The sequence below is a fragment of the Ostrinia nubilalis genome, chromosome 24 (assembly GCF_963855985.1).
Source record: "Ostrinia nubilalis chromosome 24, ilOstNubi1.1, whole genome shotgun sequence".
Taxonomy (NCBI): Eukaryota; Metazoa; Arthropoda; class Insecta; order Lepidoptera; family Crambidae; genus Ostrinia; species Ostrinia nubilalis.
In genome coordinates this window covers 500,544-514,093 of record NC_087111.1, presented here as the reverse complement: position 1 = coordinate 514,093, position 13,550 = coordinate 500,544, and the positions used below count along the sequence as shown (strand labels likewise).

At 37.6% G+C, this 13,550-nt stretch overlaps 1 protein-coding gene across 1 annotated transcript in view; it reads right to left on the bottom strand.

Annotated features, from left to right (window-relative positions):
- Positions 1–319: 319 nt before the first annotated feature.
- Positions 320–13,550, bottom strand: part of LOC135083632 (facilitated trehalose transporter Tret1-like) — a 28,179-nt gene continuing 14,948 nt past the window's right edge. The window contains exons 4-7 of the mRNA XM_063978335.1: positions 9,114–9,173; positions 3,795–3,955; positions 2,130–2,305; positions 320–1,660 (exon numbers count right to left, since the gene is read on the bottom strand). Of these exons, the coding sequence (XP_063834405.1) occupies positions 726–1,660; positions 2,130–2,305; positions 3,795–3,955; positions 9,114–9,173 (1,332 nt within the window). The 3' untranslated portion in view covers positions 320–725. The remainder of the gene's footprint in view (positions 1,661–2,129; positions 2,306–3,794; positions 3,956–9,113; positions 9,174–13,550) is intronic.

Sequence of the window (13,550 nt, the reverse complement as noted above, 5' to 3'; positions counted from 1 at the left end):
TATGTTTTTTACATTTATGATTATTTAAATTATGGTATTGAAAATTAGAGAAAGTTATTATTATGCCTATGAAACCATTATGCATTTAGAAAACTATGCATATCAAAGTTTATTCGAAAAAACTTTATGCAAATACTGTTATACCAAACTAAATTATGATGAAAAATGTTATGCGTCTGAGAGGGCACCCAACTTCATTTTGATATTGAAAAAATCGCACAAATCGAATCGTTCTATGAATGACAAGAGATTAACAACCATCAGAAATCTTGTCTAAAAAATATGTTTTTGGTGGGGAAAAAGGTAAATAAAGACAACATTTCAAAAACATTTTTACTGTACAACTTTCATAAAAATAAAATAATAAAATAAATATATTTTTAAACCTATACCTAGTAAGCCTTTTATAATAAATTGATCCCTATTGAACTATGACTACAGTTACTTTGGTAAATCTATAACAGCTAATATACAAATAACTTAATATTACTTTTGTTTATAAGTAAGGATTCGAATCAAAATGGTAAAACCACCCATCTCTACATTAAGCACTATGCTTCATTCATTTTGAACTTTAAACCTTACAGCACAACGACCGCTTTTCGCGTGGCTTTTATTTAACCTGCGCACACGCATGACGTATCAAAACAATCTGAGTAACATTCATGACAAATTAAATACTGATACATAAATTTCAATTTGATTCAAACCCTTGTTTAACGAAATCACGTCTCAGACACGCTCTCAACTTCGATCACATGTCTGTGTTTCCTTTTTTTGTGGATCCCTTCGAATTCGTTCTGGATCTCTTCTAAGCTTCGGTCTTTAGTCTCTGGTACGAAGAAGTAGACGAAGATAATACCAAGAACGCAGACAGAAGCGAAGTACCATAGCGTCCAGCCAGGCCTGACCTTCTTGACTAAAGTTTGGAACATTCTGATGACTGTGAACGCAATCAGCCAATGGCATCCAGCAGTGATGGCCGTAGCTCGTCTCGTAGCTGCTTTGGGGAAGATCTCTCTCAGCATCAACCAAGGGATAGGTCCTACACCAGCAGCGTATACGCTTACAAACATACAAAGCGCAAACAAAGGTATCACTGTACTACAGTCCATGATCTGAGTCATTTGCAGGTGGTAGTACATCGCTAAGCTGCCTAGACTCAGAGCCATTAACGAGAAAGAGAACAGCAAAAGAACGCGTCGTCTGACAGTCTTCAATAACATAGTAGAGAAGTAGGTCGATGATACTAAGCAGAAGCCTAGAATGATGGCCGCTCCGGGCAGATTCTGGGAGATTTGGAAGGCGTTGAAGATGTACTGAGCGTAGAAAAGAACAGCGTATATTCCGCTCATCTGCTGGAAGATCATGAGGCCGAAAGAGACGATAAGCGCTTTCGCTGTTATTTTTGTAGTAAGAAGTTCCTTGAAAGTGACTTTCAACTTGCCGAAGTTTCTCACATTCTCTTTCAATTCCTTGATTTCGGCATCGATGTTGTTGTCTATTCCTCTGAAGTACCGTAAAGCGGCTTTAGCTTCGTGGTACTTTCCTTGGGACATCAGGTAGGCAGGTGACTCGGGGAGGAAGATGAAAGCAATGAAGAATGCAATCGGTACCGTGGCGCATAAGAACGAAAGCCAGGCTATACTGGCGACCATGCCTGTAACAATGAAACACAAGTTAAGGCTAAAAGACACAGAAGAAAATAGAAATGAAATAGTTGGCACACCGCTTATGCTCTGTTGTTATAACTACTCCACTTTTGTATTTTCAATTAATAGGGAGGATGCCACCAGGCTCAATGGTGAGTCTCAACAATAAAATGTCTGTTGTGTCTGTCTCGGCAGTCAAAAACTACAGACTTTAAGTCGGCCGATAGATTAATCGACTTAAAAGTTTGAATGCATGAATTTGAAAATTATAAATAGCTTGAAAAAATCAAACTGCCAAAGGCGGGAATTGAACCCACGACCTTTGTATGTAGTCTGCGGTATCTTAGACAAATTGGGGCTTTCCCAAAATTTCGTTTTTTTGCAATACATTTTGTCTGTTGGTTTATGTCATTTTAGTTTGACTTGCTGATACATGTATTTTATAAGTTCTTTAATATTTATTCGTCTTGTACTCACCAACGACATAGCCAAACAAGACTCCACATGCCAGGTTGACGTGGTAGAAGTTAGCCAAGGTTGGCAGCAGGTTCTTCTCAGCTATATCTTCCACGTAAGGCGGGATTCCAACGCTGAATGCACCAACAGCTATACCGCCGACAAAACGCCCCACGTACAATCCGTAGACATTTGGACTGAGGACAAAATAATGACGTTTGGACTGAGAACAAAATAATGACGTTTGGACTGAGGACAAAATAATGATGTTTGGACTGAGGACAAAATAATGACGTTTGGACTGAGGACAAAATAATGATGTTTGGACTGAGGACAAAATAATGATGTTTGGACTGAGGACAAAATAATGATGTTTGGACTGAGGACAAAATTATGACGTTTGGACTGAGGACAAAATAATGACGTTTGGACTGAAGACAAAATAATGACGTTTGGACTGAGGACAAAATAATGACGTTTGGACTGAGGACAAAATAATAACGTTTAAACTGAGGACAAATGAATTAATTTAGTTATGTTTTGTTTGTTACAGATGCAGCACGCTGCTTTTGGGGTAAGTTTAATTTTGTAATAATATGATAATGTTGAAAATGAGCGCACAATGGCCCAATCAAGAGGCTTGTGCGGTTTCGATTGCTCCGCTAAAATTACTATAGTGATGATAATATACCTAAGAATATTTTAATTTGACCCAAGGGTTTTGTTCTTTATTTTATTTTTATTTAAATAGGTCACCAACAAGTTACCTATATTAGACAATATTCTAAAAAAATCCTGTTTAAGGCCTTTGAATTAAGCGTTCGGCAATATAGACAAAATCAGGGGCTTTTTGGTTTCTTTGCTACTACTAAGTTTTGAAGCCTTCTGAATGTCTTTAACTGTATATTTTGTAAGTTTATAATGACACTACTGCCATCAAAATCGTGGCCAAATTCCAGTTTGATAGCTTTAAGCTTGATTTAAAAAGTTCAGCAGCATGCGACGGCGGTGAAATATGGTTAAAACCTGTATAAAGTTTATATCTTTGAAATTTCGCTATCAAGCAGGAAATCTTTTAACGTAAAATGTAAGTTACAAAATGTATTTTCCATCCGCTATATTTTTTAATCTAGATCATTGGAAAAGCTGTAGCTTGAATAAGGTCGCTGAGTTATTCGTTTTATACACGGGTGTTTTAAAAATTATATTGAAATGTTGCTACCTCGACTAATGTCTTGTCCAAACTTGAAAGTTTCAAACGATATTTACGCCCGCTTTCTGCTAATCCCATAGAATTTTTTTTTTTATTCTAGACAAGGCAGGTATTTGACCGCAATCGCACCTGGTGTTAAGTGAGATGTAGTCTAGGATGGTACATATCTGCCCTGTAAGTGCCTATTCACTCTCGCCTTGAATTTTTCCGAATTTTCCTTTTTTTTGTGGATTTTTAACACTTACTTCAATTTATTTCATTACTAACACGTATTTTAATTTTTACACTAAAGATAATAAGTTGTTTTAGCACGTCGGTCTAATGTCGTGTCGTCGTACTATTTTATGCCAATCGGCTGCTGTGTCGTGACGGAGATTGAACTCGGGACCCTCAAATCGGCAATTTGAAACCAACACCGTTGTTTGATTGGCTTTGTCTTTAAAGTATCAGGGTATTTAATAATAGGTTCTTACCTAGAAGCGACTAACAGCCAAGACACCAGCAAGGGTAGGGCTAGATACAACAGGGTCTTCTTCCGCCCAAAGTGTTGCGAGACGATGCCAGTAGGGATGGCTCCGAAGACCGCCCCGCAGCACAGAAGCGACGCCGCCCATGACGCTTCTGGTGCTGACAGCTGTGGAAAGAACAGCAGGTTTTGTGATATGTCAATCGTCTAGATCAGGGGTCTCCAAACTAAGGCCCGCGGGCCATATTCGGCCCGCCCACTGCCATCAATCAAGCCCGCGACAGCTTAAGACTAAGCCTATATTTGCAGTCTTGGGCAGAAAAATTAAAATTGTTATGGCCCTTGCAGCATACCGAAAAAAATATTATGGCCCCAAGGCTTCAAAGTTTGGAATTACATGGCCTAGTAATTCGGGCAGAGCAGAATAGGTCCCGTCCTTACATGGGTTTCGATTGGGATTGAATATGCGAACATCTGATCTCCCCAATATTATGAGTAGTAGTAGGAGTTGTTATAGTAAATTAGAGTTTTGAGAGGGCCTCGCTCTTGCAGTAGAAACTAAATTACCTGAAGAATCGACTACTTTTTACCGATTACTTGGCTATGGTTGGGCTCTTTCGATCCTTAGGAAAATTATCTTTGTTTCCATTCTAATTAGGGCATGATTGTACCTATTACGTTGCAGCTCAGCTTTTTTTTGTAAATTCATACTTTCTAAGATACTTCATCTGAGAAACTCCAACGACATCTATAGACGGGTTTTAGTAAATAATTTCTAATGGAGCTGCAACGTTACAATAGGCTTTAATATGTCCGTCTGAAAATAATTTTGATTCAGACGGCTCATGGAGACTGACATCAGGATCTCCAATTAATCTCTTTGTACCCTTTAGGAATCGAATCCAGAATCCAAATCTTTCAATACTAATCCCCGAAGGCATATCAGTTATTCATATTATAAGCCCACGCGCAAAGACTCGACCTTTTCGTTGGGGTTATCTCAAAAAGAAAATGTATTCAGAGAAACATTTTAAACAAAACATCGATTTAATCCACCGATGCTCTCGATCACAGTGACAGTCAGAGATGTCCATTAGACTCGATGGAACATCTTATTTTGAGATTATTAAATGTAGTTTAATAAATAATATTTCAATTTATTACTTTTACCTTCTGTCAAAAAGTACAATAAATAATTTAGTTGACATTGGCAATAAGTTTGAACTGAATCTAATAAACCTAATTTGTATCGATTCATCAGTTTGAGCTGTGTTAGTAGCTTAGTGATACCTGCGATACAAGCTATAAATACCTACTTAGTGAAATTGTTAAAACTCTATTGTAGGTGGTCTATGGTATAACAAGTTGAAACAAATTAAAAAATTCGAGGTTGGTTCAGTACTTTAAAGTACAATGGCAGAGTGACGTCGTCATCATCATTTCAGCAACACTATGCCCACGGCTGAAGATAGGCCTCCCCCAATCATTTCCATAGTGACCAGTCAAGTGTGCTTACCATGAGTTTACGTTAGGTGTGCTCGCTAGAAACTGCTTAAAAAATGACAAATGTATGACATATTGCGCAGCGCCCCTAACAGCTTCTTTCAAGAAATAATATCTTCATAGATTTTTTTGACGTACTCGATAGCGAGCACACCTAACGTAAACTCATGGTAAACACACTGTTAGTAGATTTTATGTCGACATTAATTTTATCGATATTTACCATAACTAGTTATGGACACAGATAGCAAAAACATTATGAAATATGTTTGATCCCAAATCTTTTGACGTCTCCCTTTGAACGTCGACCTTTGCTCGCCCGGGCACTGAACCTTGGCATGTAGGGCATCGAGACGGACCCAGACATCAATCTAAAGAAGTAAATCTCGGAGTTAGGGCAGTGGTTCTCAACTTTAATAATGGTATCGCCCAGGGGGTGGCAAAGTTCATTCAAAATATTTTTCAAATTCCAAAACCAACGACGTAATCTATTAATCACAATTTAGTGATGATTTACATAAACTTAGAGAGGAGCTATCTGATGATGATGATGATGATGAGAGCTACCGCCCATTAACATTAGTAACACCAGTCGATAATTAAGGAGATATTGATATCTACTCAAACTAGATAGTGAACTTCTAAATTAAAGTTTTCCATAACAATGTTCTGAGGAGTGCCTGTGTATGTAACCAATTTAGTATTGCCTAAATTAAATGTTGAAGCACCTGCTCCCTCTCATGATGAAAATGTATAACAGTTACTTTAGTACCAACAATTTAAAGTACTAATGAATAAAAAGACAGTAATAATTTTAAAACGATTTGTATTGCGATTCAGTCTCAAAATTTGAATTCAATAAAGACAGTCCATGCTGGCACCCCTCGCATCCAGAGTCCGGTTTAGCTTTGCAAATGCCTCCCTTGCATGGGAACTCCCCTTTCCTGGGAAACTCTGGAGGGTCATCAGGCACGAAGGGTTGAGGAGCACATGATACCAGGTAAAGGGAAGCGACGCTGACGATAAGGATGACCTAAAACAATTAGAAATATTTACACTAAGTTTTATACTTACTTATTAAAATAACACTGAGCAAACAAAGGGAAATGTTAATCTCAATTTTAATCAACTTATTGCGTTTCATGATATTACACAGGTGTTATAGAACACAAATAAGTTATTCAATTTCATCGCTCATCGTTGTTTTATCAATTTGCGATCGAAAGTTATGAAACACAAAATTTTCTGTTATTTAAAATGACACCAAATAAAGTGCATCACAATGATGAGACGTTTTTCTCAGAATTAAATGTTTACCTATTCAATGATAATGACACATTTTTTCCAGAGATAAAAGTAAACAGTTACAGTAACAAAAACAATTAATAAAAAATACTTTTAACTTACCCACACGTTCATGATGCCGGCTGTGTGTGTACCACAAAGCGGTCGCGCGGTTATATACGCGCTGTGTACCGTACCCGACACAGATCAACTTTTGGTGCCGTTATGTTATTCGTTTTAGGGATGAGTAATCATTGGTTAAAATTGACATTGTTTTTTAAAACAGTATACAGTAGCTTCTGTGACGAACTCACCTACGTAGATCTCGGTCGTTCACAGAAAGTTTTTAAGATTTTACGGAAATCTAACCTTGTCGCGACAAGATCGGTGTAATGAATTGCAGAAACAGATGTATGTTGTATTGAGTTAAGCATTATGTCACGTTCATGTTTCCAAAGATCACACTCCCACGAGATATGATGGGCAGACTGCTCATGACTGACTTCATCAGTGGAACGCTCACAAAAAGGAGACGGAACTAGTTTGAATTCGTGAAGCTTATGTTTAAAGTTGCCATGCCCCGTAAGGAACTGCGACCAGCAATGGCCGATTTCTAGCCATCGCCTAGATATAATTACGTTCGCGTACATTCGGAAAGAATTCCCTCATTAGGTAATGCAACAAGAATAAACTCAAGTTGAAACCAAAATTATCTTGCTACTAACTAAACTCCCACCACTAGTCGTTGTATGTCAATTTCTACGTATTTATATTACTCATACAGTTTATGCTGTGGGTCAGGGTAATCGATTCACTTCGCATTTGTTCGTTGAAAATAAGATTTTCTAGCAAACCTTATTTATAATTTAATTGGAAATAAGTAAATAAACATCACCGCGATAAGATTTCAAATAAAATTCAGATCAAAGTCCGCAATTCGATTTCAATTCCTGTACCTATTTATAAAGAAGTCACTCGTTTCATTCAATAAAAAGTTGTAATAATTAATCAAAGACCCAACAAATAAAATTATTATTATGTTATTAATGCCATAACACACGTTTTAAAATATTCTAATGTCATTAGTTTTATTACATTTTGGGTTTTTTTTTTACTTGGACGTAGTTTGAGAACCAGTGAAACTTAATTCCAACTTTGCGCGACCTTACTTGTAATTTCAACAAATAAGAGCTTATGGTAGTAAGTTATTAATCAAGAGTGCTCCAATTTGTTTGATATCTCATTTATTTTCTTTATAATACTTATAACATAACAAACTCTTTCTAGAATTCTTTCTAGAAACCGCAAAAAGACATTTGTATTGCAAGTATTCAAGAATAACACGTCCTTTTTCAACCCAGTAGTACGAATGTGTCGGCTTTACAATGAACTGCTACAGAACGATAGCAAAACATCGATATCACTAGATCTCGATATTTTTGAGCCTAAGCACGTCCGATTCCGTCGCAACGTCAAAAAGATCCTCAACTGCGCTTCCTCTTCGGGCATTACTTTGACATAGCTAGTATTGTTACCTATTTGTTTTAAAACTAACTTACTATACGAGTATTTAATACTGTTAATTAAGACAATAATATAATACTGTTTACGCAATATTTTAACCATGCTGTGTGTACACGTTATTTGAGTGATGATCTAGATCTAAGCATAAGTTACTTTCTTTATATATTATTTGTGATTGTTACTTGTTGTGTATGCCTAATAATAAATAAATAAATAAACTGGGCTTCATCATTAGGTCATATAGTCTCCACTGCAGGAACACGACCCTCTCTAATTGACTAAAGGAAAATGGAGGATTTCGCCTACACTCCCTACACTGGCCAGACGGGTTGCACTGAAAAAAATGTTTGGTTACTGCTTACACAACAAAAGTGACCACCGAACTAAGTGTTAACTATAACCAAACTAAGGCTGGGTTGCACCATCTTACTTTGACTTTAACAAACGTCAAAAATCTGTCAAACTACATACAAAATACATCGGTTACCGTTAAAGTTACGGTCAAAGTTGGGTGGTGCAACTCAGCCTAAGTCTAGCTCACTGCAGAATTATTTGTTTAATTTACACAACATTTTGTTCCTCATAACCAAAGTGTTCGGTGGTCACTTTTGTTGTGTAAGCAGTAACCAAACATTTTTTTCAGTGTGGCGGCTTACGACAATGTGTGATCGCGACACTACTGTTTTCTATGTACATATTTCTATGAAATAGCTCCGTTGCTAGCGACACATCATCGAAGATATTTCATAGAAACCTGATTCCGCGTCGCCTGCTGATGCTGCGTTTACCTATTTGGCTTCTAACTTGTACCTTTAATATTTGTTCGTTCGTTTCAGCCAAATGACGTCCACTGCTGGACAAAGACCTCCCCCAAGGTTCTGTGCCTCTTAATAGGTGGACCCACGATCTGGTAAAGGTCGCGGGAAGAACCTTTAATATTACCTACTCTCAAATAGGTACAGTAACATAGTAGTAGTATAGTTACAGTAATATAGTAGTAGTATAAAGTCCTCACCTCAAGCCGTGGGTGCGTGCCGCTGGAGGTGTCGTTCGTCTGTGCCACACCTGGCACCAGCTGTAACAACGGATTTACAATGTCAACTGGGTGTAACAATTGAATCCTGGAATTAGGTTGTGGCTCTATCATAAAGCAGTTGACCCCATTAGGAATTTCAAGACATAACTTGTTAGGCTGAGTCGCACCATCTTACTGTAACTTTAACAAACTTCAAAAATCTGTCAAACTCCATTTAAGATACAGCGGTTATTGTTATAGTTACGGCTAAAGTAAGTTGGTGCAACTCAGCCTTAAAGACAATTTATATAATAGCCCTGAAGCTGATACAAAACTCGCATTTCGCCATAATAATTCTATGGAGAAACGTATTCTGACGGCTTCAAAGTAGCTAAGTGAATTGAACTACCCTACTATAAACATTGTCGGATCAATCGAATAAATTAAAAGGTTGGTTTGCAGTCTCGAGGGCTGGTAGCTATAGGAGATGTAGAAAGAACAATTTATCTTTGACGCTTCAAGCAAAAAGTGAGAGCCTTGTTTTTTTTTTTTTTTTTTTTATGTGATAGGAGGCAAACGAGCAGACGGATCACCTGATGGTAAGCAATTGCCGTCGCCCATGTACACCCGCAACATCAGTGAAGTCACAAGTGCGCTGCCAACCAACAAACACAAAGATATAAAAGTCGTAATATCAAACAAATCCAAATAAATTACACGTTCAGTCTGCGTCTTAAGGCTTAGCTAAGGTTTCAAAAAACGTTCTGCTGACTTTCAGGTCTAAGCAAAAACGAACTGTCAATTACTGAAAAGCACTTGAAATATCGTGAATCCAGTGTTCACATATTTTTTTGGATAAGCCCTCTCGTCTAGAATAAAAACTGAGAAAATTATATTCAACCTCACTTTCAGGCTCACTAAATTGATATCTAGATATTTTCTTTTTAACGTAATGTTGTATTACAAAGTACTAATTTTAAGTTGAATTAGTTCTTTATTATAATCGTTACTAGCTTTCCGCCCGCGGCTTCGCCCACGTGGAATTTTGTTTGTCACAGAAAACCTTTACTAAGTAACTCCTGTAAACTATCCTATGTCCTTTCCCGGGACTCAAACTATCCCTATGCCAAATTTTATCAAAATTGGTTCAGTGGTTTAGGCGTGAAAGCAAGACAGACAGACAGAGTTACTTTCGCATTTATGATATTAGTATAGATTGAGATGGTTCATTTAGATACGTAATACCTACTAGTTGAAAAATATACGTAGTATCAACGATAAAAAATTTAGGTGACATTCAATAAATGTATTATCAGAACTCAAGGCGTATTCAACAAAAATAAAATCTTTATTTTATTATAATAAAGGTAGACAATACAAAATTATAATACATTCCATTATTTGAAATGTAAACAATGTCTCCAATATCTTTTATGAATATTACAAAATTACTACGCATTTTAACCAAATGCTAGCTTTCACGATGAACCCATAGTTATTCATGAATTTTATAAAACCAGCGCTGCGTAGTTTAACCAAATTTCCAATTCACGAAGTTACAAAGCACTACAAAATACGTAATACCATTGTCTATTAGAATGTAACTTTTATTAACCAAATAGTCGTATAAAGCAAATGAACAGTTGAAAATGAAATATTCAAGCTAGCAATCGCGCCGTTTGGTCATATCGCATGTTTACTAAAACTTTCATATCGGGGCGAACCCAATAATCCGGGCGAGTTAGGGAGGCGACACTGGTGCGATTTTTGTTATGTAGGTCAACATTTTTTTAAGATTTTTAAATAATAGTCCGTGGATTCGGTACTAAGTTGAATAGTCCAGCGGCGCGAGGTTGGAACTCGGGCGAACTTGGATCTCGAGTCGGCCAGTCCAACACCTTCACCGTCTAAAGTCCTGCTGACGTTTTTTTTTTTCGTTATCGTTGCTACAAAAACTAATGTAACTATAACAGAAAAGTAATGAACAATGAATATTTTCACCTTTTGCCCACATGACGACAGTGAAACGGCCATGGGCCATACATTTTGTTTAAAAGGTGTAGAGTTAGGAACTTGACGCTACATGAGATCTGAAAACGTTTTCACAGTGCAAGTCATACGGTTCGTCTTGAAAACGTGACTTTTTTATGAGATATCATAAGACTTAATTGATAATTAGACTAAAATACAATTCCATCTTTTACTTCCTTTGTCCCAATAAAACTATTTTTTTTAAATAAGGCTTCTCAAAAGTGCTACTATACCTACCACTTCAATCGCACTCGTGCGGCGAGCCTTAGGCACAACAACTGAGCCCGAGGCGCAATTATGCCACCTGCATTGCGCTTTCAGTAACTTTGAGTTATTTTTGCGGTCGCCAAAACTCTTTAATACTTTATTGTCGAGACCGAGGACACATGTTGTAGCCTTGATATTTACGCCCAGAAACTTCGAGAATTTATGTACCACTTAAGAAGTGTATTTAAACTTCGAGTTACTCAAAACGAGAGGATGTTGTGCACAGAACATAGTAATTAAAATCGTAATCTCTTACATCGCAGTTGTTAGTTGTACGAGTGGTATTTGAATTTTGTTACCTGCGAGAGAATAAAAATAAAAACTTAACTTAATCATGTTAAATCAACACAAAATAGTGACACAAAAAAATAGTGACTGAGTTTCTTGCGCTGCTTCTTCTCAGCACTGGCCCATTTATTGTCCCGAAGCAGTGATAGGGCTGGGACGTGTAAAAGTGCTTTTTAAAAGCCTATTTGCTAAAACAAAATGAGTTTTATGAGTTTTTTTTAACCTGGTAGATATTGTCCACAGGTTATTATGTCATTTTTACTGACAACAATTTAACACGTTAAGTGTGTTAAAAGATTTATTTATTTATTTTACATTTACCATTTACATTTATTTGGTCAATATTATGGTACAGTGCTTGAATGATCAGATCAGTTGCTTTTAGAGCGAATTGTACCCGAATTAGTAAATATTTTCTGGTCAAATCAATCTTGTTTTGTTATAGGTAGCAACGTTCGTTCGTTCTTTCAGCCAAATGACGTCCACTGCTGGACAAAGGCCTCCCCCAAGGATTTCCATAACGACCGGTTCTGCGCTGCTCGCATCCAGGCACCTCCCGCGACCTTCACCAGATCGTCGGTCCACCTAGTGAAAGGCCTGCCCACGCTACGTCTTGGCCCGCGGTCGCTACTCGAGAACTTTTCTGCCCCAACGGCCATCGTCTCTACGAGCTATGTGCCCCGTGCACTGCCACATGATTTTAGCAATTCTGCGAGCTATGTCGGTCACGTTGGTTCACCTGGTAATGGTAACGTTAAGGTAACGTAACTTCTAAAGCCCGTTCGTTGTTGCTATCACGCTCGCACACTCACTGCGGGTGCCAGTCGCACAGTCGCGACAGCAATATAATTACGCGCGAGCGATAAGGATGGGTAGCTAGGGGTCATTGGACAAAATTCTACGTGCTCACGGACCAGACTATAGTAACACAAAGTAACTTCTACCAGTATCAGCCTCAGTCCCAGTAGTGAAACAAGTACATTGCCGCGTACTTGCAAACACGTAATTGCCAACCCGATACAAACTTCCAGCCTGTTTGTCTACTTAGAGTTGCGATGTCTGCGATGAGTAATTAGCCTTATATGGAAGTTCCTGTGACTAATAATAGCTCAAAAAGAACAGACACTTTAAAAGATTCATCTTTTTATTAAGTTTCTAGTTAAGCACACATTTATGGCGCCTTCTAAGGCGTGAGTAAGCGTTTCAGTGGTGTCACTACTAGTTTTCATACACTTTCTAGAAGAGCAGTTGCAGCGCCACCATCGTGACAAACTGGAATTCGCTGCCTACTGCTGTCTTTCTTGAATACTATAATCCGGGCCTTTTCAAGGTGAGAATGAATAATCACTTACAGGGCAGATAATTATGTACCATACCATCCTAGACTGCATCTTACTTAAAAAAAACGGAGACAAAGGCGCCCTAGAGTGTGCTTATCTGGATTTTATAAACTTTCTGCCACAAGCTGGGCCGCAAATTCTTCCGTAATTAGATAATATAATATTTTCACAATAAATATATTTTTATTTGTCAATCTAACAAATAATTACATAGTTATGGTGCGTTGAAGTTCCGCACGACGTCACAACGTGCGGCACTTTTATGCAAGCATTGACGTCACGGGCCTCTTCTTATGAACTTTGGCGCGCTTTATCTCTTTAAATTTTCATTAGTTTGAAAAAGTGAAAAATACGTGTAGAGTATTTTTTGATAAGTTAACTGACGGACTAATTAAAACTCTTGCTTTTTGACCCAGGAAACATCCCTATTGTGCATTTCTATTTTACAAACGTAACATTACTTTGTCACTGACTGTAATGTTTTTGTAACTTGGAGGGCTGCACTTGTTGT